The sequence below is a fragment of the Hyla sarda genome, chromosome 3 (assembly GCF_029499605.1).
Source record: "Hyla sarda isolate aHylSar1 chromosome 3, aHylSar1.hap1, whole genome shotgun sequence".
NCBI lineage: Eukaryota > Metazoa > Chordata > Amphibia > Anura > Hylidae > Hyla > Hyla sarda.
The window spans coordinates 74209340-74236872 of NC_079191.1; the positions used below are offsets into that span (position 1 = coordinate 74209340).

Genomic DNA, 27533 nt, shown 5'->3' on the forward strand with positions numbered 1-27533 from the left:
GGACTAGGACTGAATTATGCAGACCCACGCTGACTTTAGCAGACTTAACTGACTTGACTATGACTGACTAGGCTTCACCCCTGTGGTTGCTTAACAGGCTTTGACGTTAACCTGAAGGGGCGCTTGGTGATTGAAGCGTGGCTGCGTGGTTGGGCCTAGGTCTCCCTTAGGACACCAGACACTGTCAGGGCTTGACTGTACTGTACTCAGCATGCATAGAACTAAGACTGCTCTGCTCCTCCCTTGGTTTATAAGGGAGCAATTTGGAGGACTCCCATAGGTCACCCACAAGTCACCTGGTCACTGATACCTTCCCTGGTTACACAGAACTTGGTAAGAACATTTAAAGGCACATTAATCTCAGAAAGACAAATGAATAAATAACATAAGGCACTGTTAACCATTTAGGGTACATAGCATGGAGGTGGACCCATGGACACTGAAATAGAGTCTGCCACACAGGACAGAAAGGGTACAGGAGAGCAACTCCTGTACTGGGCCACCACACAATTGTATATTAATATATTAAATGGGCACTCCCCTGCTAGACATCTTATCCCCTATCCAAATGATAGAGGATAAGATGTCTGATCACGGGGGTCCCGCTGCTGGGGCCCCTTGTGATCTCACGCAGCATCGGGCGTTGGGTTCCTGCGGCAGTGGTCGAGACGTCACTCCACGCCGCCTCCATTCATGTCTATGGGAGGGGCTTGTCGGCCAACACGCCTTCTCCCATAGACATGAATGGAGGGGGTGTGACGGGATGTCATGAGGGGGCGTGTCTGTGACATCACGATCAAGGCCTCCGGCACTGAGCGTTCTGAACAAAATATTCAGAACAATGGAGTACCAGAGTACCCCTTTAAGACAATGTTTAGTAGACACAATTGTTGTTAATTTGCTGAATTCTACTGTTATGTAGCTATGATATGGCAATACTGTTTTTGCTGTTGCATTGTTAAAACAGAAAAACCCACAATGCTCCCTGAAATAGCTTAAAACTGACAAGTAATAATAACTAAAAATGTACTTAAAATTAACTTATAACATCAGACAATGCTATTGGATTGTGGTTCAACAGAATCAATAAAAAATAAATAAAATTGTCCTGGACAAAAATAATGGTTCCCTGAACTTAATACTTTGTTGCACAAGCTTTTTTGGCAGTCACTGCAATCTAGAAATTTATGGGAAGGTCATGTTCACATAGCCAGAATTTACACTACAGGAATTCCAGTGAAGTGAATTGGCTATAAATTCATACAGAATTTTCACATAGAATTCCATGCAGAAATTCTGCTGTGTGAAGATAGCCCAATACAACGGAATATCCGTGCAGGGCCGGCCTTAGGGGTGTGCGAGCTGTGCGGTCGCACAGGGCGCCATAGCAACAGGGGCGCCGGGCAGCCGACACAGCTCGCACCAAGTATATATAATTTGTATTGCCCGATGCCCGGGATATAGCCCTGCTTCGTGCAAGCAGCACAAAATGCCGGTGTAATGAAGAAAACTGTGCCTTGTAGCGGAATTTGACGCTCTGCACAGGGACACGCTCCCTCTCATTAAATTCCCACTACCCTCCCTCAACTGTGTCCCTATGCGGAGGGTCACATTCCACTTCAGGGCACAGTTTTCTTCATTACACCGGAAGGCTTCAGTTACCCCGACCTCCTCCGCGTCTCCTGTTGTCTGGCCGGCCCGAGTCTGAAGAGGGACGTAGCATATGTGACGTACCTCCGCAGACCCGCACAGGACGTCAGTGACGTCACTCGTCAGGGCGCCGCCGGAGAGAAGAGAAGCGCAGCGCAGGTCAGGTAAGGTTGTCAATGTGTATGTGTGGTTGTCTGTGTGTGTGTGTGCATGTGTGGGTGTCTGTCTACGTGTGTGTGTGTGAGTCGGTGGGGGGAGGGGGGGAATGGGGGGAACGACAATGCTACCGAATTTGGGGAACCTGCTACTACCTAATGTGGCGAAACTGCTTCTTATTAATGTGGGGCTATACTGCACCTAATGTGGGGAACTATACTGCACCTAATGTGGGGAACTATACTGCACCTAATGTGGGGAACTATACTGCACCTAATGTGGGGAGCTATACTGCACCTAATGTGGGGAACTATACTGCACCTAATGTGGGGAACTATACTGCACCTAATGTGGGGAGCTATACTGCACCTAATGTGGGGAGCTATACTGCAGCTAATGTTGGGAACTATACTGCACCTAATGTGGAGAACTATACTGCACCTAATGTGGGGGAACTATACTGCACCTAATGTGGGGAACTATACTGCACCTAATGTGGAGGAACTATACTGCACCTAATGTGGGGGAACTATACTGCACCTAATGTGGGGGAACTATACTGCCAACCTAATGTGGGGGAACTATACTGCACCTAATGTGGGGAACTATACTGCCATTCTAATGTGGGGAACTATACTGCCAACCTAATGTGGGGGAGCTATACTGCACCTAATGTGGGGAGCTATACTGCACCTAATGTGGGGAGCTATACTGCAGCTAATGTTGGGAACTATACTGCACCTAATGTGGAGAACTATGCTGCACCTAATGTGGGGGAACTATACTGCACCTAATGTGGGGAACTATACTGCACCTAATGTGGAGGAACTATACTGCACCTAATGTGGGGGAACTATACTGCACCTAATGTGGGGGAACTATACTGCCAACCTAATGTGGGGGAACTATACTGCACCTAATGTGGGGAACTATACTGCACCTAATGTGGGTAACTATACTGCCAACCTAATGTGGGGGAGCTATACTGCACCTAATGTGGGGAGCTATACTGCACCTAATGTGGGGGAACTTTACTGTACCTAATGTGGGGAACTATACTGCACCTAATGTGGGGAACTATACTGCACCTAATGTGGGGAACTATACTGCCAACCTAATGTGGGGGAGCTATACTGCACCTAATGTGGGGAGCTATACTGCACCTAATGTGGGGAGCTATACTGCCAACCTAATGTGGGGGAACTATACTGCACCTAATGTGGGGAGCTATACTGCACCTAATGTGGGGGAACTATACTGCACCTAATGTGGGGAGCTATACTGCACCTAATGTGGGGAGCTATACTGCCAACCTAATGTGGGGGAACTATACTGCACCTAATGTGGGGAGCTATACTGCACCTAATGTGGGGGAACTATACTGCACCTAATGTGGGGAACTATACTGCACCTAATGTTGGGAACTATACTGCACCTAATGTGGGGGAGCTATACTGCACCTAATGTGGAGAACTATACTGCACCTAATGTGTGGAACTATACTGCACCTAATGTGGGGGAACTATACTGCACCTAATGTGGGGGAACATACTGCACCTAATGTGGGGAACTGTACTGCACCTATTGTGGGGGAACTGTACTGCACCTAATGTGGAGGACTATACTGCACCTAATGTGGATAACTATACTGCACCTAATGTGGGGAACTATACTGCACCTAATGTGGGGAACTATACTGCACCTAATGGGGAGAACTATACTGCACCTAATGTGGAGGACAATATGGCACCTAATGTGGGGGAACTATACTGCACCTAATGTGGGGAAACTATACTGCACCTAATGTGGGGAACTATACTGCACCTAATGTGGGGAACTATACTGCACCTAATGTGGGGAACTATACTGCACCTAATGTGGGGAACTATACTGCACCTAATGTGGGGAGCGATACTGCACCTAATGTGGGGAGCTATACTGCACCTAATGTGGGGAACTATACTGCACCTAATGTGGGGAGCTATATTGCACCTAATGTGGGGAACTATACTGCATCTAATGTGGGGAACTATACTGCACCTAATGTGGGGGAACTATACTGCACCTAATGTGGGGGAGCTATACTGCACCTAATGTGGGGAACTATACTGCACCTAATGTGGGGATCTGTACTGCACCTAATGTGGGGGAACTATACTGCACCTAATGTGTGGAGCTATACTGCACCTACTGTGGGGAGCTATACTGCACCTAATATGGGGGAACAATATACTGCACCTAATGAGGGGGAGCAATACTGCACCCAATGTGTGGGAACTATACGGCATCTGATTAAGGGGGACATGGGACTGATTAAGGGGGCAGGGGAATGATTAAATATTTAAATAAAATATTTGTTGCAAATATTTTTTCCTCTTTGTGTATGTTTATGGGGTAACAGGGCGCCTGAACACCTAAGGCCGTCCCTGTATCCGTGTGGAATTCCACGTAAACTTTCCACACTGAATTCCGTCTAAATGTATTGCCCATTTACTTTAATGTAATTCCGCAATTTCATTCACAAAGCAGATTTTCTGCATGCGGAATTACGCTGCTAAAATTCTGTTTACCGCATTCCAGAAAAGTCTGGTCTTATATTTTTTGGACTTCGGTGATGGAATACCAATGAAGTCGATAGGGCTGAATTTCTGCCAAATTTGTGCGGAATTCACACGGAATGCATGGGGAATACATGCAGATTCTGCACGGACTACCACTATTTAATGAAATAAAATATATAGTTTTTTTTTAAAGTAATTCCACAGTCGCCCACAGACCCCCCACAGCCGGGGGTACTACTACTACTGAAAAACTCTGAGCCGCACTGTAGAATTTAAAAAACCCCTGTCGTGTGCCCTGAATGTCCACTCGGTGCCGGCCATTCAGGGCTCCTGGCGGGGTATTTAAATATGAATTTGTGAATGTGAAAAGTACATCGCTGCATGACGCCCGCTCCCTTGGCTAACAACTTATGATTGCAGCGGGTCTCAGAAGGGAAACCCAATGTGATCAATTCCTCAGCCCCTGTACTACTACCCCCAAAATGGATCAGACTCTGTTCCATGATGGGAGTAATAGTACAGGTGCTGCTGTAGTCCCCCCAGCCTCCCGCAGCTGGGGAACTACTACTCCCATCATGGAAAATAGTCTGTTCCATGATGGGAGTAGTATTAGTACCACAGCACTGCAGGAGTCCTGGGTGGCTGCAGAGTAACATGCGGAATCCGTGCAGAAATTTTGCAGAAATTCCGCACCCAGGTGTTTAAAAATTGGAGAATTCTGCACCGAACCAATGCTGATACAGAAATCATGCAGATTCTGTGCGGAATCCGCACGAACTATCATGTTTAGTTTATTATTTTTTTTATTATTATGTGGTGATGGTGTGATGAGGGCAGATGGAATTACCCTAGGGGCAGATGACATTAACCCCTTGTGTTCGTGATGCCGGGGCATGGTTTATCCTCTACACCACCTGAAGGAATACCGCTGAATCCTGGGCTAGGCATGGGGCCAAATAATGACTCCGACGCCAAGTTACGTAACAACGGCAGCTTTACTGAGTCAGACAGATGTAACAGTCTATACAGCTTGGCTAGACTCAAAAAGGTGACCAGTGACTTCAGAGACCACAGGGCTTGCTGGGACTTATAGTGGACTTGGACAATTTGATGCCGGACCACGCTGACTTGAGGCAGACTTGACTTGGACTGACTTGACTGAGACTGACTATGACTGACTTCACCCCTTCTGTAGCTTACCAGGCTTTGACTTGACCTGTGGGGTACTGGACTTTAGGATCCATGGCTGCGTGGTAGACTTTAGGCCTCTTTAGGACTCCAGACACACACCTAGGACTTGACCTTACTGCAACTGGGCAAAGACTTAAAGAAAGAGAGGAGGCTCCACCCAGGGCTTATATGGGGGAGACTCTGGTGGGGTCCCATAGGTCACATGGTCTGGGTTACCATCATATGACAACAGGTCTTAAAGGCATAACACATTTTATATACAATACTCTATATAACAAGCATAGAAGCAAATATGCAAAGGAACAGGTGCAGGGGGGGGGGGGGGGGGGGCAGGGGTCTCTGTATGGAGGCTGCCTGAGAGGGCAGCAAGGGTAGAGGGGTGCCACTCCTGTACTCAGCCACCACAATTAATTTCCACAGGGAGAACTGGTTTGGTGTAGAATTCTGCAGTTTTTAAACACATGGGGGTGGAATTTGTGCAGAATATCTGTATGGATTCCAGATGTTATTCCGCAGCCACCCAGTACTCCTGCAGTGCTGTGGTACTACTACTTCCATCATGGAACAGACTCTTCTGTGATGGTAGTAGTAGTTCCTCGGCTCTGGGAGACTGCGGGCAGCTGGGAAGACTACAGCAGCGCCTGTACTACCTCTCCCATCATGAAACAGAGTCTTTTCCATGTTGGGGGTAGTAGTACAGGGGCTGAGGGATTGATCACATTGGGTTTCCATCTCTCTAACCACAGCTCACAGAAGTGAAACCCAATGCGATCAATCCCTCAGCCCCTGTACTACTACCCCGAACATGGAACATCATGTTTGTTTCATGATTGGGGTAGTAGTACTAGCACTGCTGTAGTCTCCCCAGCCGCCGGGAGACTCCCACAGCTGGGAAACTACTACTTTCATCATGGAAACGAGTCTGTTCCATGATGGGAGTAGTAGTAGTACCGCAGCAGTACAGGAGTCCCAGGTGGCTGCAGAGTGAAGATGCGCAATCATGCGGAATCCGTGCGAACATTTACGCACAAATTCTCCATCAATTCCGCATCTGTTTAACATCTGCAGAATTCTTTACTGAACTAATGCAGATGCAGAATTGATGCAGATGTGCAGAATTTACATTGTGTGAACGCAGCCTATGGCTGCACTGAATTTTGCAGGGAATTTTTCATGAAAATTCTGCATGAATTTATAGTCAATTCACTTCATTGGGATTCTGCTGGCTTTAAATTCATGCATAATTTTCATGCAGAATTCCATGCAGAATTCATTGGAGAAATTCTGCAGATCAGATTGCTTCTTTGATTTTCCAATCATCTCTTTAACCCCTTGGGGACGGAGCCTATTATGACCCTAAGGACGGGAGCATTTTCTTTCAAATCTGACCTCTATCCCTTTATGCATTAATAACTCTGGGATGATTTTACTTATAAAATTGATTCAGAGATAGTTTTTTCGTGACTTATTCTACTTTATGTTAGTGGTAAATTTTCGTCGATACATCATTTCTTGGTGAGAAATTCAAAAATTTCAGGAAAAATGTGACTCCCCCACATGAGACCCCATTTTGGAAACTACACCCCTCACAGAATGTAATAAGGGGTACAGTGAGCATTTACACCCCACTGGCGTTTGACAGATCTTTTGAACAGTGGGCTGTGCAAATGAAAAATTACATTTTCCATTTTTACGGACGACTGTTCAAACAATCTGTCAGACACCTGTGGGGTGTAAATGCTCACTGTACCCCTTATTACATTCTGTGAGGGGTGTAGTTTCCAAAATGGGGTCACATGTGGGGGGGGGGGGGTCCATTGTTCTGGCACTATGGGGGCTTTGTAAACGCACATGGTCTTCAATTCCAGCCAAATTCTCTCTACAAAATCCCAATGGCGCTCCTTCTTTTCTGAGCCCTGTAGTGCGCCAGCAGAGCACTTTACATCCAGATATGGGGTATTTCCTTCCTCAGAAGAAATGGGGTTACAAATTTTGGGAGTCTTTTTTCCTATTAGCTCTTGTAAAAATGAAAAATTTGGGGTAACACCAGCATTTCAGGGAAAAAAACCCCACAAATGTAAAATTTTCAAGTCCAACTTTAACAAAAGTTTGTCAAAGACCTGTGGGGTGATAAGGCTCACTATACCCCTTGTTGAGGGGTGTATTTTCCAAAATGGGGTCACATGTGGGTGTTTTTTTTTTTGTGTTCAAGTCAGAACTGCTGTAACTATCAGCCACCTCTGTGCAAATCACCAATTTAGGCCTCAAATGTACATGGCGCTCTCTCACTTTTGAGCCCTGTTGTGCTTCCGCAGAGCATTTTAAGTCCACATATGGGGTATTTCCGTACTCAGGAGAAATTGTGTTGCAAATTTTGGGGGTCTTTTTCTCCTTTTATTTCTTGTGATAATAAAAAGTATGGGGCAACACCAACATGTTAGTGTAATATCTTTTATTTTTTTACACTAACATGCTGGTGTAGCCCCTAACTTTTCCTGTTCATAAGGGGTAAAAGGAGAAAAAGCCCCCAAAATTTGTAACACCATTTCTCCTGAGTACGGAAATACCCCATATGTGGCACTAAACTGTTGCCTTGAATTATGACAGGGCTCTGAAGTGAAAGAGCGCCATGCACATTTGAGGCCTAAATTAGGAATTTGCAACAGGGGCGGACCCGGATACAAGGATGTCTCCACCAAAACCCTACGGCATTGTTTCCCCAACAGGGTGCCTCCAGCTGTTGCAAAACTCCCAGGATGCCTGGACAGTCAATGGCTGTCCGGCAATACTGGGAGTTGTTGTTTTGCAACAACTAGAGGCTCAGTTTAGGAAACACTGCCGTATGAGACGTTTTTAATTTTTATTGGGGGGGAGGGGGCACTGTGTAGGGGTATATGTAGTGTTAACTTTTTATTTTGTAGTAGTGTAGTGTTTTTAGGGTATATTCACACAGGCGGGGGTTTACAGTCAGATTTCCGCTGGGAGTTCAAACTTGTAGAAATAAACCCACTGTAAACTCTGCCCGTGTGAATGTACCCTGTAAATTCACATGGGGGAAGGGGGAGGGGGCAGGGCGACCCAAACCTTCAACTGTTGCAAAACTACAACTCTCAACATGCACTGACAGCCAAAAGGCATGCTAGGAGTTGTAGTTATGCAACAACTGGGGAAGAATAGTTTGGATACCGCTAAGTAGGGGTCTCCAAAATGTAGCCCTCCAGATGTTGCAAAACTACAACTCCAAGCTCAGACTGCCCAGGCATGCTGGGTGTTGTAGTTCTGCAACATCTGAAGGGCCAGATATTGCAGAACTACACCGCCCAGCATCCCTGACTGTCTGGGCATGCTGGGAATTGTAGTTTTGCAACATCTGGAGGGCTACAGTGTGGAGACCACTGTATACTAGTCTCCAAACTGTGCCACTTCAGATGTTGCAAAACTACAACCCCCAGCATGCCCAGACAGTCCGTGCATGCTTAAAGATGTAGTTTTGCAACATCTGGAGGACCACAGTTTGGAGACCACTGCACAGTGGTCTCCAAACTGTGGCCCTCCAGATGTCGCAAAACTACAACTCCCAGCATGTCCAGACAGCTTTTGGCTCTCTGGGCATGCTGGGAGTTGTAGTTTTGCAACTTTTAGAAGGCCACAGTGAAGGTCCTTTACCAGCAATCTTCACTGCAGCCTCCTCCACCGTCGCACTTTCCAGTCTTCCTCCTCCTGGCGCCATCCGATGTCCCTTCCTCCACCACCGATACCGCCCGGTAAGCCGGCCATGCTCCCCCCTCGCTGCGCTGGTTCCCCCCCCTCCCCCACTCTGCCCGGACTTCAATCAGTGGGCAGAGCGGGGGAAATTAACTTTACCCCCCGCCCCCAACTGCCATTGGTCGGTCAGTCCTGATCGACCAATGGCAGGGGATAGGAGGAGGTGGCACCCCTGCTACCTCGCTCCTATCCCTTAAGATTATCGGGACTGTCTCTGACAGATCCAATCACTCTTATTTTAAGGGCGATCGGATCACCAGCGACCCGATTGGCCCGGAATAGCCGCAAATTTGTAGCCATCACTGACATGGGGGGGTCTCAGGACCCCCCTAGGCATTGCCACGGGATGCCTGCTGATAGATATCAGCAGTCATCCCGGTCCGATCACTATCCAGCGAGCGGTGGTGATCGGAAATACAGAGGGCGTACAGGTACGCCCTCTGTCCTTAAGTACTGTCCCCAACAGATTAAAAATGAAAGAAGCAATCTAATTGGTTGCCATGGGCAACTGCACCACTCTTCCTCTACACAGATTTTGATAAATCTCCCCCAATAAGTTTCAATGGGATTCTGCTTTCCCATTCACACAGCAGAATTTCATTGAAGTGAATTGGCTATAAATTCAAATGCAGAATTCAGTGTAGAAATTCTGCCATGTGGACGCGGCCTTACTCTCAATGAGACTTCTGCATTTGTCTCCAGGTATCTTGGCCCACCCCTCATAAGATACTGCTCCAGCTGTCTGCTCCAGGGATGAAGATGTCTTCTCCAGACTGCAGGTTTATGCTCCTACCACAGATGCTAAATAAGGAAGATGTATCAAAAACTGTGCAGAGGAAGAGTGGTGCAGTGGCCAATGGCAACCAATCAGAATGCTTATTTAATTTTTCACAGGTCTCTTTAAAAATTTAAGAAGCAATCTGATTGGCACCACTCTTCCTCTGCACAGTTTTTGATAAATCTCTCCCAATAGGATTCAGTTCAGGGCTCATAGATGTCCAATGTTTTGCTCTTTACCCCATTCTTGGGTGTTTTAGCTGTGTGTTTTGGGTCATTATCCTGTTTGAGGACCCATGAGGACCTAAGACCAAGCTTCCTGACACTGGGCAGTATATTCCGCTCCACAATGACCTGATGGTCTTGGGATTTCATTGTACCCTGTACAGATTCAAGATGCCGTGTGCCACATGCAGCAAAGCCCCAAAACCTAACTGAGCCTCATCCATGCTTCACAGTAGGTACAGTGTTCTTTTCTTTATATGCTTCATTTATGTGACTTGCCAAAAAGCTCCAGTTTGTCTAATCTAATTAAAGGACATTCTCCTCTGTAGGAAATCCACCGCAGACCCTATTGACAGCAGCTGCGTGTAGCGTGCGAAGACCCCGCCCCTTTTCAAATTCCTATCGGGAAATCCACTGAGAGTTTGAAAAGGAATCACCCATGTGAACGTACCCTTATAGTGTGGAGAGAAGCATGGGATTAAAGGGGTACTCCGCTGTTAACATCAGAACTCTTCTAAGCTTTTCTATGAGGCTCTGTTGTTTCCATATATGTCTTAGGTGACCTTATTATTTTCAGGTTGACCATATAATAGACAAGGAATGTAAAGAGGAACTTGACATAACTCGTCTTACCCTGACAATGTGATTACCGCCACAAAAGGAGAAAGTTAAGATCCTCCCTCCTGTCAGCACAAGATGTGTTTCTTTTGAAAATGTTCCAAAAACTGACAAAAGGAACAGATTCTTCCTGTAAGGAGCCAAGAAAGAGGCAGAAGAGTCTTCAAGCAACAATTGTCCATTGCCAGCAGTTTGTTGTAACAAGTACACCTATTCTACATGTGCAGAATACCGTAGATTGTGCTGGGGGCGAGTCATTATTACCCACAAGGATTAAGGATTTTATGTAGCTAGGATGTGAAAGCCTACCCAGTGCTGCATACATGGCAGCCATATACTGTATAATTGTATTGCACCGCCATAAATTGTTCACTACTGGGGGAAAAATGGGGTAGAAATAGTTTAATATCCATCTGTGGCAAATATAGAAGAATAGGAGCCCCAAAGCAAAGATTAAAATGGGTCTCGTATTATGGCATCGGATTGTACCCCCAGTACAGAAAGGGCTGGTATTTATGTCCCCTTGCTTTCCATTACCCTTAGGTCAATACTCCCCCTCCCTTTATTTGCCAACATTGCAGTTCTCATGGAAGATGTTTTTGCCCGGAATACCCCTTTAATGGATGTATACCAACAAAAAGGACACCTACATAAAGTACAGTTTGTCTTGCTAAAAAAGACCCTCTAGAAAAAGAAAAAACAATTATAACCCCTTCCCCCATGGAAGAAGAGAGAAAAAAAATGATCAAATGTTCAAAACAGGTTGTAAGTCGTCAAGAGGTCACATGTCTGACAGAAGGGAGGAGCTTTACATGGGCAACCAGCAGACTTCTAAAGGTATGAAAATGAGGAAAACAACATAAAGAAACTCAAATGCGAAAACATACGAAGTAGATTTTAATGCCGCAAGTGCTGCTTTAAGAGGGATTTTATTTAATGTTATAAATTAGGACACTATATGAGCCTTTTATTTACTAGCTATCGCCCATATAATATAGTTTTTATATCCTGGCATATTTGTGAGGTGAGTTTTATTACTTGTCGGTAATCTTTTATGTTTGTCCATAGTGGAAAGCACCCGTCTGCATCTCACAAAACAGAATGAAGTATCCTCTTTCAGTTGGTAAATAGTTCTGTACCCAAACAGTAAGAAAGTACAGACCTCCCACAACTCATTACGGGAAGACGTGATATCTGCAAACAAAACACGATCAATTCATTGTAGTCAGCTCTCAAGTACCAGGGAAGGTGCGGTGTAGAGCTCGTCCACGGATACAGGCACATCACTCTCCGCTGCTGCAGGACATTACACCCCACAGGTAAGCAACCACCTGGTATCAGTAATGATACGGATGTGAGGGATTCGCTTAACCCCTTAAGGGTGCAGCAATTTCCCATTTTTTCCTTTCAATTTCCCACCTACAGACCAATTAGGAGCTTGATTTTTGCACCACCAATTGTACTTTGTAATGACATCACTTATTTTACCACAAGATCTACGGGGAAAATAAAAAAAAGTGCTGCATCTTTATCTATTGTATATATGTGTATATATATATATATATATATTATATTTAATTTTTTTATTTTTATTATTATTATTTTTTGTAGGGCGGAATTGAAAAATTGTGTTTTGTTTCTATGCAGTGCATTTTCGGTAAAAAAATCCACAATCCGACGGTAGAATAGAAATATAAATGGCACTTGCAGAAAAAGAAAACCATTTCTTTATTCTAGGTGCAATGTGAACAAACATTAAAAACAGGGGAGTATAGGACGCCATTAGTCAGACCGTGGTTACAGCCGTTTCTTATGATCTATGCACATTATCTAACAAAAAAATTCATGCAACGCGTTTCAAGGCTGTTTGAGCCCTTTCATCAGACGTCCTGACGCCTGATGAAAGGGCTCAAACAGCCTTGAAACACGTTGTGTGAATTAAATAAAATATCTGGTTTGTGAAATGACTCTTTTGTATGTGAGATATACCGTCAGTGCGATAAAAGCTTTCATCTACCTTCCCTGTTTGCCAATCCTAATATAAAATTGTTACATGATTTACTCAACTGGAAGAACCTGCTTGCAGATTACAAATTACAGCAGTGGTCCCCAACCTATGGCTCTATTGTTGTTTGGAAAAACAGCAACTCTCAGGATGCATTGAAAGCCTGCATTGGTCTATAGGCTGCCAATTGATTTTCAGGGAAAATAATGGTAATTTTAACCTGTTCTGTCAGTTTCCACTGATAGCAAATTGGGTTGGCAGCCTGCTGGTCATCATAGACATAAGATTCTCAGTAGGTCCTGATGGGACCCACTGGCTGGTGGAGCCTATAGCTAGTCTATGTCTAACACAGATGGCTGACAAGAGTGTAGACTGGGTCTCGGAATTGTGAGATTTTTGTTCTTTCATTGAAGTTTTTCTTTTGTTCTTTGTTGACAGCAAGAGATGGAGCAACCCATAAAACACCGACCCAAATCTGCTCCAGTTATAACCAATGCATATGTCCAGAACAAAAGAGAAGATGAGTCCCTCTGTGAGAGACTGGACAACCTGCGCTACCAGCAGTGCGCTAGTCTGATCAAACTAAAGCAAACTAAAGGCGACGTTCTCAGACAAAGAAGGAGTCTGCTTACCCAACGGGCCATCACACCCCAGTCCTCATTGGACCATGTCATGGATGAAATCCACACATACAAAAAAGATAAGAACCGTCCTGGCCTCGCTAGGAGCCAACTTCCTGATAGCACAGAGCTACATGTTCATGGGATCAGTTCAAAATGGCCGCCTCCTTCATCTTGCTTGCCCAGGATTGCTGACATCTCATACCTTCAAAGGGAAGGAAAAAAAAAAGAAGAAGCAAGTGACAGAAGATTTACTGTCATAGATGACACGAAAGTAAAACCTATAGAACACATGATAAAACACGAAAGAGAAATGACAGTGATGCCAGCGGGGCAGGGGAAGTACCAACGGGACAAGGAGGTGCTGACGTACAAACAGCTTACTCAGATTGCTTGTCTAGAGAACATTTCCACAAGGGAGGCCGAGAGGAGGCGACAACAGAAAAAGATGGAAAAACAGCAACTGAGCCGATCGATGGACAGTAACCTACAGGAGAGAGTGCATAGATTCCTCCAGAAACTGGAATAAATAGGTGCTTACAATCCAGAACCAATGATCATATATATATATATATATATATATATATATATATATACTCCAGAGGCATAGCTTGTAGCTTCTGGGCCCCAATGCTAAATCTGAAACAGGGCCCCAAATGCCAATAATAATACTGGTCTCTTATGGGGCAGATGTGCTTTGGGGCCCCCTTAGATTCCAGGGCCCAGGTGCGACTGCTACCTCTGCTACCTCTATAGCTACGCCCCTGATATCCTCTATATACCTGCAACATTTTATAAAAAGAAGAACGGGCAGCCAAAAACCAAAGGACATACAAAAAAGAAAGGGGGCTCTAGTAAAAGAAGGAGAGGCCCTGCTGAAATCCCATGTCTATACCGCTAGGGAATAGTGGGACTTTCAATGAGCAATTGGATTTTGCTGGACATTTTTGTCGATGGAATCCATGCGTAGAAGCCCATTATCAACGGGACTATGAATTTCGGGACTTATTCTAGTGGCATATTCTGTTTGAAATAAGAGCCGATTTCGGGCGATGTGGAGCTACTAAGGAAATTCAGCGTGGAAATACCTTGCAGAATTTTCTCAGTGTGAACATACCCTTATTTGTTTACTAACACCTCCTAGAAGGAGCTCCCTTTGCTGATTCAGACTGGGGCCCCCTTCCACCATAGACATGCGAATCAGGTTCTAGAACAGTGATCTCAAACCGTGGCACTCCATATGTTGCAAAACTTCAACTCCCAGCAAGCCCGGACAGCCGTTGGCTGTCCGGGCATGCTGGGAGTTGAAGTTTTGCAACATCTGGAGGGCCAATCTAGAATATGTGATTATTCAAAGCCTAGCATCATTATTATACAGCAATTTATAAATCATCTCCATTGTATAGGAGAATGTGTATTATGGGAGGCCAATGTAGGACTGCATGCTACTCTGAACTAAATCAGTAGATACTGAGCATCATATACAAGAGATTTTATATTCCTCATTGGGCACATCGTTGGGCATCTCTTCCCGGTAGCCAGTCAAGTGTGTACGAGAACCATGTACTGCACACTGAGGGCCTCTGCTGGAGAAAGACAGAACTGCCTGAAGATCTTAGGTTACCATTACCTTGGAGTTGAGTGAAGATGAAAGCTCGACTGCACCTAAGGAAGTGACTTCTGATAATTCAGCATCATCTTATGTATCACAATGATGAGTGTTGTTTAAATGGGCACTCTCATTAAAACTAATTTTTGCTATTGTACTCCTTATGGTAAATAAAAAATCTTTCTAATGTACTTTGTTTAAAAATAAAGTTTTCTAAGTTTTATTAGTGTTTAAAAAAGCTGCCACTAGGTGTCTCCCTACTTGTTCAAAGCCCTTTTTCCCCCATCTCTTGCACAGACTTTGGACTCCTGCTGGTCTGGCAGAAGTCTAAAATCAGGAAATGCTGTCTGGAGTGCTTAGGGGTGTGTGTGCAGCCTTAGCTAATCATAGCTCGTCTCACACTGAACTGCTCTGGGCTGTGTGTAGCAGAGTGAGGGAGGAAGTTCTCCCCTGTATGGCTTCAGATGATGTTGCAGCCTGCTGGGTAACGCCCCTTCACAGTCTGTGAATCTGACTGAGCAGAAAATACAGAGCAATATCAAGGTAGAAAACTAAAAAATAATAAAAATAAAGGCAGGGGGTGGTTTATCATGATGGGGGCAGTGAACTGGGAGGATTATAAAATGTATCAAGATCATGAGAGGTACTCTTTAATAACTTGTTATGTAAAAATGTAAATATTCTGATTCTGAAGTTACAAGACTTTTGTCACGTGACTGATCCTTTCATTTTAATGGATGTTAGGGAATGTATTTGTATCCATCTGATCAACATAAAATAGAAAAAGTGCAGAGGGTGCTCTAAGCGGCGTTACCGGTTGAGAGGTATAGAATAAATACATTTTTCGCTAACCTTTTTGGGTTGGGCTTTGGGTACAACACCAATAGTTACATATAGTATTGCACATAGAGTCCAGCTGCAGCCGCGATCCTCCAATGTGAGGCCCTGGATCACAAGGAATGTAGCAACCGAAAATGTTCCTGGGGAAAGCTGAATACTTTGTGTCGCTGTGCTGATAAAAAGAATCCAGATTCGGACAGAAAATTATTAAGAAGCAATATTTATTTAAAATGGTACTCTGGTGAAAAACAGATTTTATTTTATTATTTTTTTTTTTAATACACTGGTTCCAGAAATTTAAACATATTTCAATTTTTTTTCTATTTAAATTAAAAATCTTAACCCTTCCAGTACTTATCAGCTGCTGTATGCTCCAGAGGAAGTTCTTTTCGTTTTGAATTATTTTCTGTCAGACCACAGTGCTCCCTGCTGACACCTCTGTCCATGTCAGGAACTGTCCAGAGCCAGAGAAAATCCTCATAGCAAACTCCTCCTGCTCTGGACAGTTCCTGACATGGACAGAGGTGTCAGTAGAGAGCACTGTGATCAGACAGAAAATAAATTCCATAAAGAAATAACTTCCTCTGGAGCATACAGCAGTTGATAAGTACTGGAAGGATTAAGATTTTTAAATAGAAGTCATTTACAAATCTGTTTTACTTTCTAACATCAGTTGATTTAAAAAAAAAAATCACCGTAATACCCCTTTAACAAACATGTGGGTTAATGAATGGATGCATTTCATGGGGGGACTAATCTGTTTATCAGGTCCTAACGGGGATCTATACACATGTAGTATTTATAGCATACTTATTTTAAAGGGGTACTCCGGCCCGAAGACATCTTATCCCCTAAGGTGTCTGACCGTGGGGGTCCCGCTGCTGGGGACTCCCGCAATCTTGCATGTGGCACCCACCTCTTTGAGCTGCACGCCGCGCTGCAAGCTCACAAACTGCCGTGTGCCGACCATGGGGCCGGAGTATCGTGATGTCACGACTCCGCCCCTGTGTGACATCACTCTCTGCCCCCACTATGCAAGTCTATGGGAGGGGGCGTGACCCCCACGGTCAGACATCTTATCCCCTATCCTTTGGATTGGGGATAAGATGTCTTAGGGCCGGAGTACCCCTTTAAATACTGATAAAAAGCAAGTGGGCAATCTGATGGTATGTTTATGACTTATGTTTATGAAGGACAAATTAAGAACTTGACAGTCCCATATTAAGAAATGTAATTAAAAACAATGGTTATGCTAAAAGTAATATTTATAATAATATTATCAAACTGGAGTTGTCACAAAGCTTTATCTATAGAGAGTGGGGCTCCGTGTTACTACTTCTGTAGAAAAGTCTGCGCTTTTAGGCTAACATATTATAAAGTGAGTGAAAAGACCTAGGCTTAGGTTGGCATCATTGTATCCAAACGTAGTGATGGGGCACTACATCACATCCCTGCTACTGTTTAAACAACACGTCTCGATATACAAGCGGTATATCGACGACCTCTTTTTCTTTATGTGGCATGGCTCGTCTGATCTCATAAAAATTTGTACAGGTTATCAGTCACAATGGTTTGGGGCATCAGGCTAACTTCTAATCCTTCGCCATCTAAAAACAAATGATTAGTGTCGCGATTCGGCTTACAGGTAGTGGATCCTCTGTGTCAGCGAGGGATTGGCGTGGACCGTGCTGGTGGACCGGTTCTAAGAGGCTACTGGTGTTCACCAGAGCCCGCCGCAAAGCGGGATGGTCTTGCTGCGGCAGTAGCAACCAGGTCGTATCCACTAGCAACGGCTCAACCTCGCTGACTGCTGAGAAGGCGTGGGACAGAAGGACTAGGCAGAGGCAAGGTCAGACGTAGCAGAAGGTCGGGGCAGGCGGCAAGGTTCGTAGTCAAGATGGATAGCAGGAGTTCAGGTAACACAGGCTTTGGACAACACTAAACGCTTTCACTGGCACAAGGCAACAAGATCCGGCAAGGGAGTGCAGGGGAAGTGATGTGATATAGCCAGGGAGCAGGTGGAAGCCAATTAAGCTAATTGGGCCAGGCACCAATCATTGGTGCACTGGCCCTTTAAGTCTCAGAGAGCTGGCGCGCGCGCGCCCTAGAGAGCGGAGCCGCGCGTGCCAGCACATGACAGCAGGGGACCGGGACGGGTAAGTGACTTGGGATGCGATTCGCGAGCGGGCGCGTCCCGCTGTGCGAATCGCATCCCCGACGGCCATATCAGTGCAGCGCTCCCGGTCAGCGGGACCGACCGGGGCGCTGCAGGGAGAGAGACGCCGTGAGCGCTCCGGGGAGGAGCAGGGACCCGGAGCGCTCGGCGTAACAGTACCCCCCCCCCTTAGGTCTCCCCCTTTTTTTGTCCGACAACTGCTTTACCTGGGACGAGGACACCGGGAAAGAATGAAGGGTTTCCTCAACGGCAGGCAGTACAGCAGGAGTGGGAATGGGGAGGGAGGGCAGAGGGTGAAGCTTGGCACGGGGCAGGGTGACACCAGGACGGGGGCCATGAGGAGGCACTGAGGCTTGCCTGACGGGACTGGGAGGGGGGGAGAGGCATTTCTTGTGGCAAGCAGAGTCCCAGTTCTTGATCTCCCCGGTGGTCCAGTCAAGGGTGGGAGAATGAAGCTGGAGCCATGGCAGACCGAGGAGGACCTCAGAGGTGCAGTTGGGGAGGACGAAAAATTCTATCCTTTCGTGGTGGGGTCCAATGCACATTAAGAGGGGTTTTGTGCGGTAACGCACGGTGCAATCCAATCTAACTCCGTTGACCGCGGAAATGTAGAGCGGCTTGACGAGACGAGTCACCGGGATGCAGAACTTATTCACCAAAGACTCCAAAATGAAATTCCCAGAGGCACCAGAGTCCAAGCAGGCCACGGCTGAGAGGGAGGAATTGGCTGAAGGAGAAATCCGCACGGGCACCGTGAGACGTGGAGAAGCAGACTTTGAACCAAGAGACGCCACACCCACGTGAGCTGGGTGCGTGCGTGCGTTTCCCAGACGTGGAGGACGAATAGGGCAATCCACCAAGAAATGCTCGGTACTGGCACAGTACAGACAAAGATTTTCTTCCCTACAGCGATTCCTCTCTTCCTGGGTCAGGCGAGACCGATCCACTTGCATGGCCTCCTCGGCGGGAGGCCCAGGCATAGATTGCAAAGGATGCTGTGGGAGAGGTGCCCAGAGATCTAAGTCTTTTTCCTGGCGGAGCTCCTGATGTCTCTCAGAAAAACGCATGTCAATGCGGGTGGCCAAATGGATAAGTTCTTGCAGGTTGGCAGGAATCTCTCGTGCGGCCAGCACATCCTTGATGCTACTGGATAGGCCTTTTTTAAAGGTCGCGCAGAGAGCCTCGTTATTCCATGATAATTCGGAAGCAAGAGTACGAAATTGGATGGCGTACTCGCCCACTGAAGAATTACCCTGGACCAGGTTCAGCAGGGCAGTCTCGGCAGAAGAAGCTCGGGCTGGTTCCTCGAAGACACTACGGACTTCAGCGAAGAAGGACTGGACTGTGGCTGTGGCAGGATCATTGCGGTCCCAGAGCGGTGTGGCCCAAGACAAGGCCTTTCCTGAAAGAAGGCTCACTAAGAACGCCACCTTTGACCGTTCTGTAGGAAACAAGTCCGACAACATCTCCATATGCAGGGAACATTGAGACAGAAATCCACGGCAGAGTCTAGAGTCCCCATCAAATTTGTCCGGCAGGGACAAGCGGAGGCTAGGAGCGGCCACTCGCTGCGGAGGAGGTGCAGGAGCTGGCGGAGGAGATGGTTGCTGCTGTAGCAGAGGCAGAAGTTGCTGTAACGTGGCGGTCAACTGCGACAGCTGCTGTCCTTGTTGGGCAATTTGCTGCGATTGCTGAGCGACCACCGTGGTAAGGTCAGCGAGACTTGGCAGCGGCACCTCAGAGGGATCCATGGCCGGATCTACTGTCGCGATTCGGCTTACAGGTAGTGGATCCTCTGTGTCAGCGAGGGATTGGCGTGGACCGTGCTGGTGGACCGGTTCTAAGAGGCTACTGGTGTTCACCAGAGCCCGCCGCAAAGCGGGATGGTCTTGCTGCGGCAGTAGCAACCAGGTCGTATCCACTAGCAACGGCTCAACCTCGCTGACTGCTGAGAAGGCGTGGGACAGAAGGACTAGGCAGAGGCAAGGTCAGACGTAGCAGAAGGTCGGGGCAGGCGGCAAGGTTCGTAGTCAAGATGGATAGCAGGAGTTCAGGTAACACAGGCTTTGGACAACACTAAACGCTTTCACTGGCACAAGGCAACAAGATCCGGCAAGGGAGTGCAGGGGTAGTGATGTGATATAGCCAGGGAGCAGGTGGAAGCCAATTAAGCTAATTGGGCCAGGCACCAATCATTGGTGCACTGGCCCTTTAAGTCTCAGAGAGCTGGCGCGCGCGCGCCCTAGAGAGCGGAGCCGCGCGCGCCAGCACATGACAGCAGGGGACCGGGACGGGTAAGTGACTTGGGATGCGATTCGCGAGCGGGCGCGTCCCGCTGTGCGAATCGCATCCCCGACGGCCATATCAGTGCAGCGCTCCCGGTCAGCGGGACCGACCGGGGCGCTGCAGGGAGAGAGACGCCGTGAGCGCTCCGGGGAGGAGCAGGGACCCGGAGCGCTCGGCGTAACAATTAGATTTAGTAACTACATATATAGTAAGGAATTCATAACACTAACACATTTCAAGCAAGTAGAATCGAATAGCTACTTTTACATTTTTAAGCGGTCACCAGACAAGATGGAGCCTGAACATCCCCTATGGTCATAACGAAAGAGCGTAGAAAACGTACACCAAAAAGATTTTCAGAAAAAATCTAAAATTTTGAGAGAAAGATTTAAAGGGGTATTCCAGGAAAAAATAAAAACAAATGATTAGATTTGGTAACTACATATATAGAAAGGAATTCATAACACTAACACATTTCAAGCAAGTAGAATCGAATAGCTACTTTAAAATTTTGAAGCGGTCACCAGACAAGATGGAGCCTGAACATCCCCTATGGGCATAACGAAAGAGCATAGAAAACGTGCACCAAAAATATTTTCAGATCAAATCTAAAATTTAGAGAGAAAGATTTAAAGGGGTATTCCAGGAAAAAAAATTTTTATTTGTCAACTGGCTCTAGAAAGTTAATCAGATTTGTAAATTACTTCTATTGAAAAATCTTAATCCTTCCAGTACTTATCAGCTGCTGAAGTTGACTTGTTCTTTTCTGTCTGGCCGTAGTGCTCTCTGCTGACATCTCCGGGAACTGAGTAGAAGAGGTTTGCTATAGGGATTTGCTTCTACTTTGGACAGTACCCAAGACACGTGTCATCAGAGTGCAATTAGACAGAAAAGAACAACTCAACTTCAGCAGCTTAAAAGTACTGAAAGGATTAAGATTTTTTAATAGAAGTAATTTACAAATCTGTTTAACTTTCTGGAGCCAGTTGATATATAAAACATTATTTTTTCCTGGATAACCCCTTTAAGGTCAACGGTTGAGGGGAACAACTGCTGAATGCAGCCTATAAAAAAACATGTACCTTAAACAGGATGATTGTCTCACTAAAAGAGAGGAGCCATCGCAGCATAAGAGAAAGGGATAAAAGAAGATCATCAGATCAAAAGGAATTTCATAAAAACCTATACTTCCAAACATCAACAAATCAGATCAATCTGAGGAAACACTGGCGCATTCTACAATCTGACCCACACCTAAAGGCTATATATAAAAAAAAAATCAATGTGAGAAGATAGCAAAGAGCCCCTACAATGCGAAACGTACTAAGCCCAAGCAAACTCAGCATTTAAAAAAACTAAAGCAAAAATAAATAAATAAAAAAAACAACAAAAAATAAATCTACAAGTATTATTCAAAAACCAAATTGTGTCCATAAATGCGGAAACCCCCCTGTTGCAAATGTTGTGGCATGATAAAAAGTGGAATTAAAACCATTCATTTGTCAGTCAGTCTACATCATATTACATCATTGAATGGAGACGCTGGAAACAGTACGTGGGCAGAACATCCCAAGACATCCATAGCTGGCTCAATCACCATTGACATAAAGTTAAAACATTTCGGATTCTATGGGTTAGCATTGTGGAGATTTTTAGGCCAGTGATTTTTAGGCCTGTTCCCAATGGATCAGTGTTTCCCAACAGGGGTTCCTCCAGCTGTTGCAAAGCTAAAACTCCAAGAGTTTTAGTTTTGAAACAGCTGGAGGCACCCTGGTTGGGAAACACTGCAATAGATTCTGTTCCTGTTCACATCTTGAATAGATTCCAAATTCTTGCCAAAATAGAAATGTATTGGATATATAGGCTGACATTTATCTTCAGACTGTCTTTTGTGTCTAAAAAAGGGTAAAAAAAAAAAAAAGGCGTAAGCAGGGTTTTTTGAGCCTTTTGGTTTACACATTTCTGCTGATTTTGAGTTGCAATCCACTGATTTTGGCAATACACATGATATGGAAGGGTTTTATAAACTGCGCCTTTTTGTGAAAAGGAACAAAAAAGGAGCAAAAAAGGCGCAAAGCCACTGAAAAGTCACTAAAACTACACCAGCCCAGACTTAGCTTAGCTTTTTGTTTTATGTGAAGAGAGAAATTTCAGAAAATGTGACCTGCACAAAAATGATCAAATGCTCTGTGACAATTTAATACATTTGGTGCTCCTACTTGTTACGCCGAGCGCTCCGGGTCCCTGCTCCTCCCCGGAGCGCTCGCGGCGTTCCTCTCTCTGCAGCGCCCCGGTCAGACCCGCTGACCGGGAGTGCTGCACTGACACTGCTGGCGGGGATGCGATTCGCATAGCGGGACGCGCCCGCTCGCGAATCGCATCCCAAGTCTCTCACCTGTCCCGATCCCCGGCTGTCTAGTCCTGGCGCGCGCGGCTCGGCTCCTTAGGGCGCGCGCGCGCCAGCTCTCTAAGATTTAAAGGGCCAGTGCACCAATGATTGGTGCCTGGCCCAATCTGTCTAATTAGCCTCCACCTGCTCCCTGTCTATTTAACCTCACTTCCCCTTCACTTCCTTGCCGGATCTTGTTGCCTTTGTGCCAGGGAAAGTGTTTACAGTGTTTGCCTTACCAGTGTACCTGACCTCTTGCTATTGCTATTGACTACGAACCTTGCCGCCTGCCCCGACCTTCTGCTACGTCTGACCTTGCCTCTGCCTAGTCCTTCTGTCCCACGCCTTCTCAGCAGTCAGCGAGGTTGAGCCGTTGCCGGTGGATACGACCTGGTTGCTACCGCCGCAGCAAGACCATTCCGCTTTGCGGCAGGGCTCTGGTGAATACCAGTAGCAACCTAGAACCGGTCCAACGACACGGTCCACGCCAATCCCTCGCTGAAACAGAGGATCCACATCCAGCCTGCCGAATCCTAACAGTAGATCCGGACATGGATCCCGCTGAGGTCCCGCAGCCAATTGTCGCTGACCTTACCACGGTGGTCGCCCAGCAGTCTCAACAGATAGAGCAACTTGGACAACAGTTGGCCCAACAAGGACAGCAGCTGTCGCAGTTGACCGCCATGCTACAGCAACTTCTGCCACAGCTACAGTAGCAACCATCTCCTCCGCCAGCTCCTGCACCTCCTCCGCAGCGAGTGCCCGCTCCTGGCCTCCGCTTGTCCCTGCCGGACAAATTTGATGGGGACTCTAGACTTTGCCGTGGTTTCCTGTCACAATGTTCCCTACATTTGGAGATGTTGTCGGACCAATTTCCTACAGAACGGTCGAAGGTGACTTTCGTGGTCAGTCTCCAGTCTGGGAAGGCCCTGTCATGGGCCACACCGCTCTGGGACCGCAATGATCCTGTCACTGCCACTGTACAGTCCTTCTTCGCTGAGGTTCGTAGTGTCTTCGAGGAACCAGCCCGAGCTTCTTCTGCCGAAACTGCCTTGATGAACCTTGTCCAGGGAAATTCTTCTGTAGGCGAATACGCCATCCAATTTTGTACCCTCGCCTCAGAACTTTCTTGGAACAACGAGGCCCTCTGCGTGACCTTTAAAAAAGGCCTATCCAGTAACATCAAAGATGTGCTGGCCGCACGAGAAATTCCTGCCAACCTGCATGAACTTATCTATTTGGCCACCCGCATTGACATGCGTTTTTCTGAAAGACACCAGGAGCTCCGCCAGGAAAAAGACCTTGATCTCTGGGCACCTCTCTCACAGTATCCTTTGCAATCTACCCCTGTGCCTCCCGCCGAGGAGGCTATGCAAGTGGATCGGTTTCGCCTGACCCATGAAGAGAGGACTCGCCGCAGCGCCGCAGAGATAAAAATTCATGTCTGTACTGCGCTAGTACCGAACATTTCTTGGTGGATTGCCCTATTTGTCCTCCACATCTGGGAAACGCACGCACCCAGCTCACGCGGGAGTGGCGTCTCTTGGTCTGAAGTCTGCTTCTCCACGTCTCACTGTGCCCGTACGGATTTCTCCTTCTGCCAACTTCTCCTTCTCAGCCGCGGCCTTCTTGGACTCTGGTTCTGCGGGAAATTTCATTTTGGCCTCTTTTGTTAATAAGTTCAACATCCCTGTGACCCGTCTCGCCAAGCCGCTCTACATTTCCTCGGTCAACGGAGTGAAATTGGACTGCACTGTGCGTTACCGCACAGAACCCCTGCTCATGAGCATTGGACTGCATCACGAAAAAATTTAACTTTTTGTTTTGCCCAACTGCACCTCTGAAGTTCTCCTCGGTCTGCCATGGCTCCAACGCCACTGTCCTACCCTTGACTGGACTACCGGGGAGATCAAGAGCTGGGGTGCCTCTTGCCACAAAAGATGCCTCACGTCCGCCCCCAGTCCCGTCTGTCAAACCTCAGTGTCTCCCCCTATACCTGGTCTCCCCAAGGCCTATCAGGACTATGCCGTGCCTCCTCATAGCCCCCGTCCTGGTAACACTCTGCCCCGTGCCAAGCTTCACCCTCTGCCCCCCCTCCCCATTCCCATTCCTTCTGAACTGCCTTACCCAGGACTTCATTGTCCTCCAGAAGGAGACTCTACAATCGCTCCCAATGTCCTCGTCCCATGTGGAGCGACTTCCGGACAAAAAGAGGGGGAGACCTAAGGGGGGGAGACCTAAGAGGGGGAGACCTACTGTTACGCCGAGTGCTCCGGGTCCCTGCTCCTCCCCGGAGCGCTCGCACCGTTCCTCTCTCTGCAGCGCCCCGGTCAGACCCGCTGACCGGGAGCGCTGCACTGACACTGCCGGCGGGGATGCGATTCGCATAGCGGGACGCGCCCGCTTGCGAATCGCATCCCAAGTCTCTCACCTGTCCCGGTCCCCGGCTGTCTCGTCCTGGCGCGTGGGGCTCCGCTCCTTAGGGCGCACGCGCGCCAGCTCTCTAAGATTTAAAGGGCCAGTGCACCAATGATTGGTGCCTGGCCCAATCTGTCTAATTAGCCTCCACCTGCTCCCTGTCTATTTAACCTCACTTCCCCTTCACTTCCTTGCCGGATCTTGTTGCCTTTGTGCCAGATAAAGCATTTACAGTGTTTGCCTTACCAGTGTACCTGACCTCTTGCTATTGCTATTGACTACGAACCTTGCCGCCTGCCCCGACCTTCTGCTACGTCTGACCTTGCCTCTGCCTAGTCCTTCTGTCCCACGCCTTCTCAGCAGTCAGCGAGGTTGAGCCGTTGCCGGTGGATATGACCTGGTTGCTACTGCCGCAGCAAGAACATCCCGCTTTGTGGCGGGCTCTGGTGAATACCAGTAGCAACCTAGAACCGGTCCACCGACGCGGTCCATGCCAATCCCTCGCTGACACAGAGGATCCACATCCAGTCTGCTGAATCCTAACACTACTCATTACCAGCACATAAAAAAAGGTGGAAAAAATGCTTCACTTACACCTACAATGATAAATGTGGGCCATAGTCTTTAACTCCTTGGGGACTGATGGCGTACCTATACGCCCTGAGCCCAATCCCTTTCTCCATGCTGTCTGATCGCCGAATGACTGCTCAGTGCCTGAGATCCAGGCATGAGCAGTCAAGTGGCAGAATCATTAATCAATAGTTTCCTATGAGAAACCATTGATCAATGTAAAAGATCAGTGTGTGCAGTGCTGTAGCCCCTATGGGAGCTATAACACTGCAAGAAAAAAAGTTAATAAAGATCATTTAACCCCTTCCCTTATAAAAGTTTGAATCCCCCTTTTCCCAATAAAAAAAACTGAGTAAATAAAAATAAACATATGTGGTATCGCCGTGTGCAGAAATGTCCGAATTATAAAAATATATAGTTAATTAAACTGCAACCGCACGGTCAATGGCGTACGCGCAAACAAATTCCAAAATCCATAATATTTTTGGTCACTTTTTATATCATAAAAAATGAATAAAAAGTGATCAAAAAGTCCGATCAATACATAAATGGTACCGCTAAAAACATCAGATCAGGGCGCAAAAACGGAGCCCTCATACCGGCCCATATGCGGAAAAATAAAAAAGTTATAGGGGTCAGAAGATGAGAATTTTAAACGTATACATTTTCCTGCATGTAGTTATGATTTATTCCAGAAGTACGACAAAATCCAACCTACATAAGTAGGGTATCATTTTAATCGTATGGACCGACAGAATAAAGATAAGGTGTCATTTTTACCGAAAAATATACTGCCTAGAAACGGAAGCCCCCAAATTTGCAAAATGGCATTTTTTCTTCAATTTTGTCACACAATTATTTTTTTTTTAATTCGCCGTAGATTTTTGGGTAAAATGACTGATGTCATTAAAAAGTAGAATTGGCGGCGCAAAAAATAAGCCATCATATGGATTTTTTGCTGCAAAATTGAAAGAGTTATGATTTTGAAAATGTAAGGAGGAAAAAAACGAAAGTGCAAAAACTGGAAAACCCTCAGTCCCCAAGGGGTTAAACTCTTCACCGTGGGGTTTAAATGAGGTCACAGAGTTGATCATTTAGGTGACCAGTGATAGTGGAAGTTTGGAATAAAACAGCACATCATCCCAATTCGTACCATCCAAATTATACTGAATATCAGCTTATAGTGAAAACATAGTACAGTATACTGTACCTACCATTCTGTTCCATAATGGTCGCTGTAAAATAAAGCCTGGTATAATAATAAATAAATAAAAAATCTCTGTACTGCACTTCTATGTATGTGCTGTGAAACACTGCCATCTAGTGACAGAACCAAAAAGGTGCACTATAGAGTCAGTTCATAAATATGGCCACTTCAATTTTCATCACTCTAACTATATTTTAGTATTAACATCAAAGTTTAGTTTTTTTATAATTTTAAGTATTTTTAGTATGACTATTAATAATTTTATCAAAAATGAGTACCTGAGAGTTTTTACCAGCCTAGGCTAGCTCTTAAGCAAAACATGTAACCACTAGGCTAAGCCTAGGTCTTTTAACCCTAGGTTAATTACATTGAAGTGAATGGAGCAAATTTGTAATACCACACACAACCTGGAGACAGATGTGGCACTGTTTTTGGAAGAAGTCAGCTTTGGTTTTCTAGTCCTGGTTAAC

The 27533-nt window shown here is 46.3% G+C and overlaps 2 protein-coding genes across 4 annotated transcripts in view; one reads left to right on the top strand and one right to left on the bottom strand.

Moving 5' to 3' along the window:
• The window catches only part of LOC130361405 (uncharacterized), a 94144-nt gene extending 79400 nt beyond the window's left edge, over positions 1 to 14744 (top strand). For 2 of the 3 annotated variants that reach the window (XM_056564359.1, XM_056564358.1), the window contains one exon: positions 13387 to 14744. In XM_056564359.1, the coding sequence (XP_056420334.1) occupies positions 13387 to 13472 (86 nt within the window). In that variant the 3' untranslated portion in view covers positions 13473 to 14744. Of the gene's footprint in view, positions 1 to 12011; positions 12263 to 13386 lie in introns of all 3 variants that reach the window. The other variant, XM_056564357.1, reaches the window with a different exon arrangement.
• The window catches only part of TP53I3 (tumor protein p53 inducible protein 3), a 50955-nt gene extending 34858 nt beyond the window's left edge, over positions 1 to 16097 (bottom strand). The window contains exon 1 of the mRNA XM_056564355.1: positions 16030 to 16097. Within this exon, the coding sequence (XP_056420330.1) occupies positions 16030 to 16084 (55 nt within the window). The 5' untranslated portion in view covers positions 16085 to 16097. The remainder of the gene's footprint in view (positions 1 to 16029) is intronic.
• Positions 16098 to 27533: the final 11436 nt, after the last annotated feature.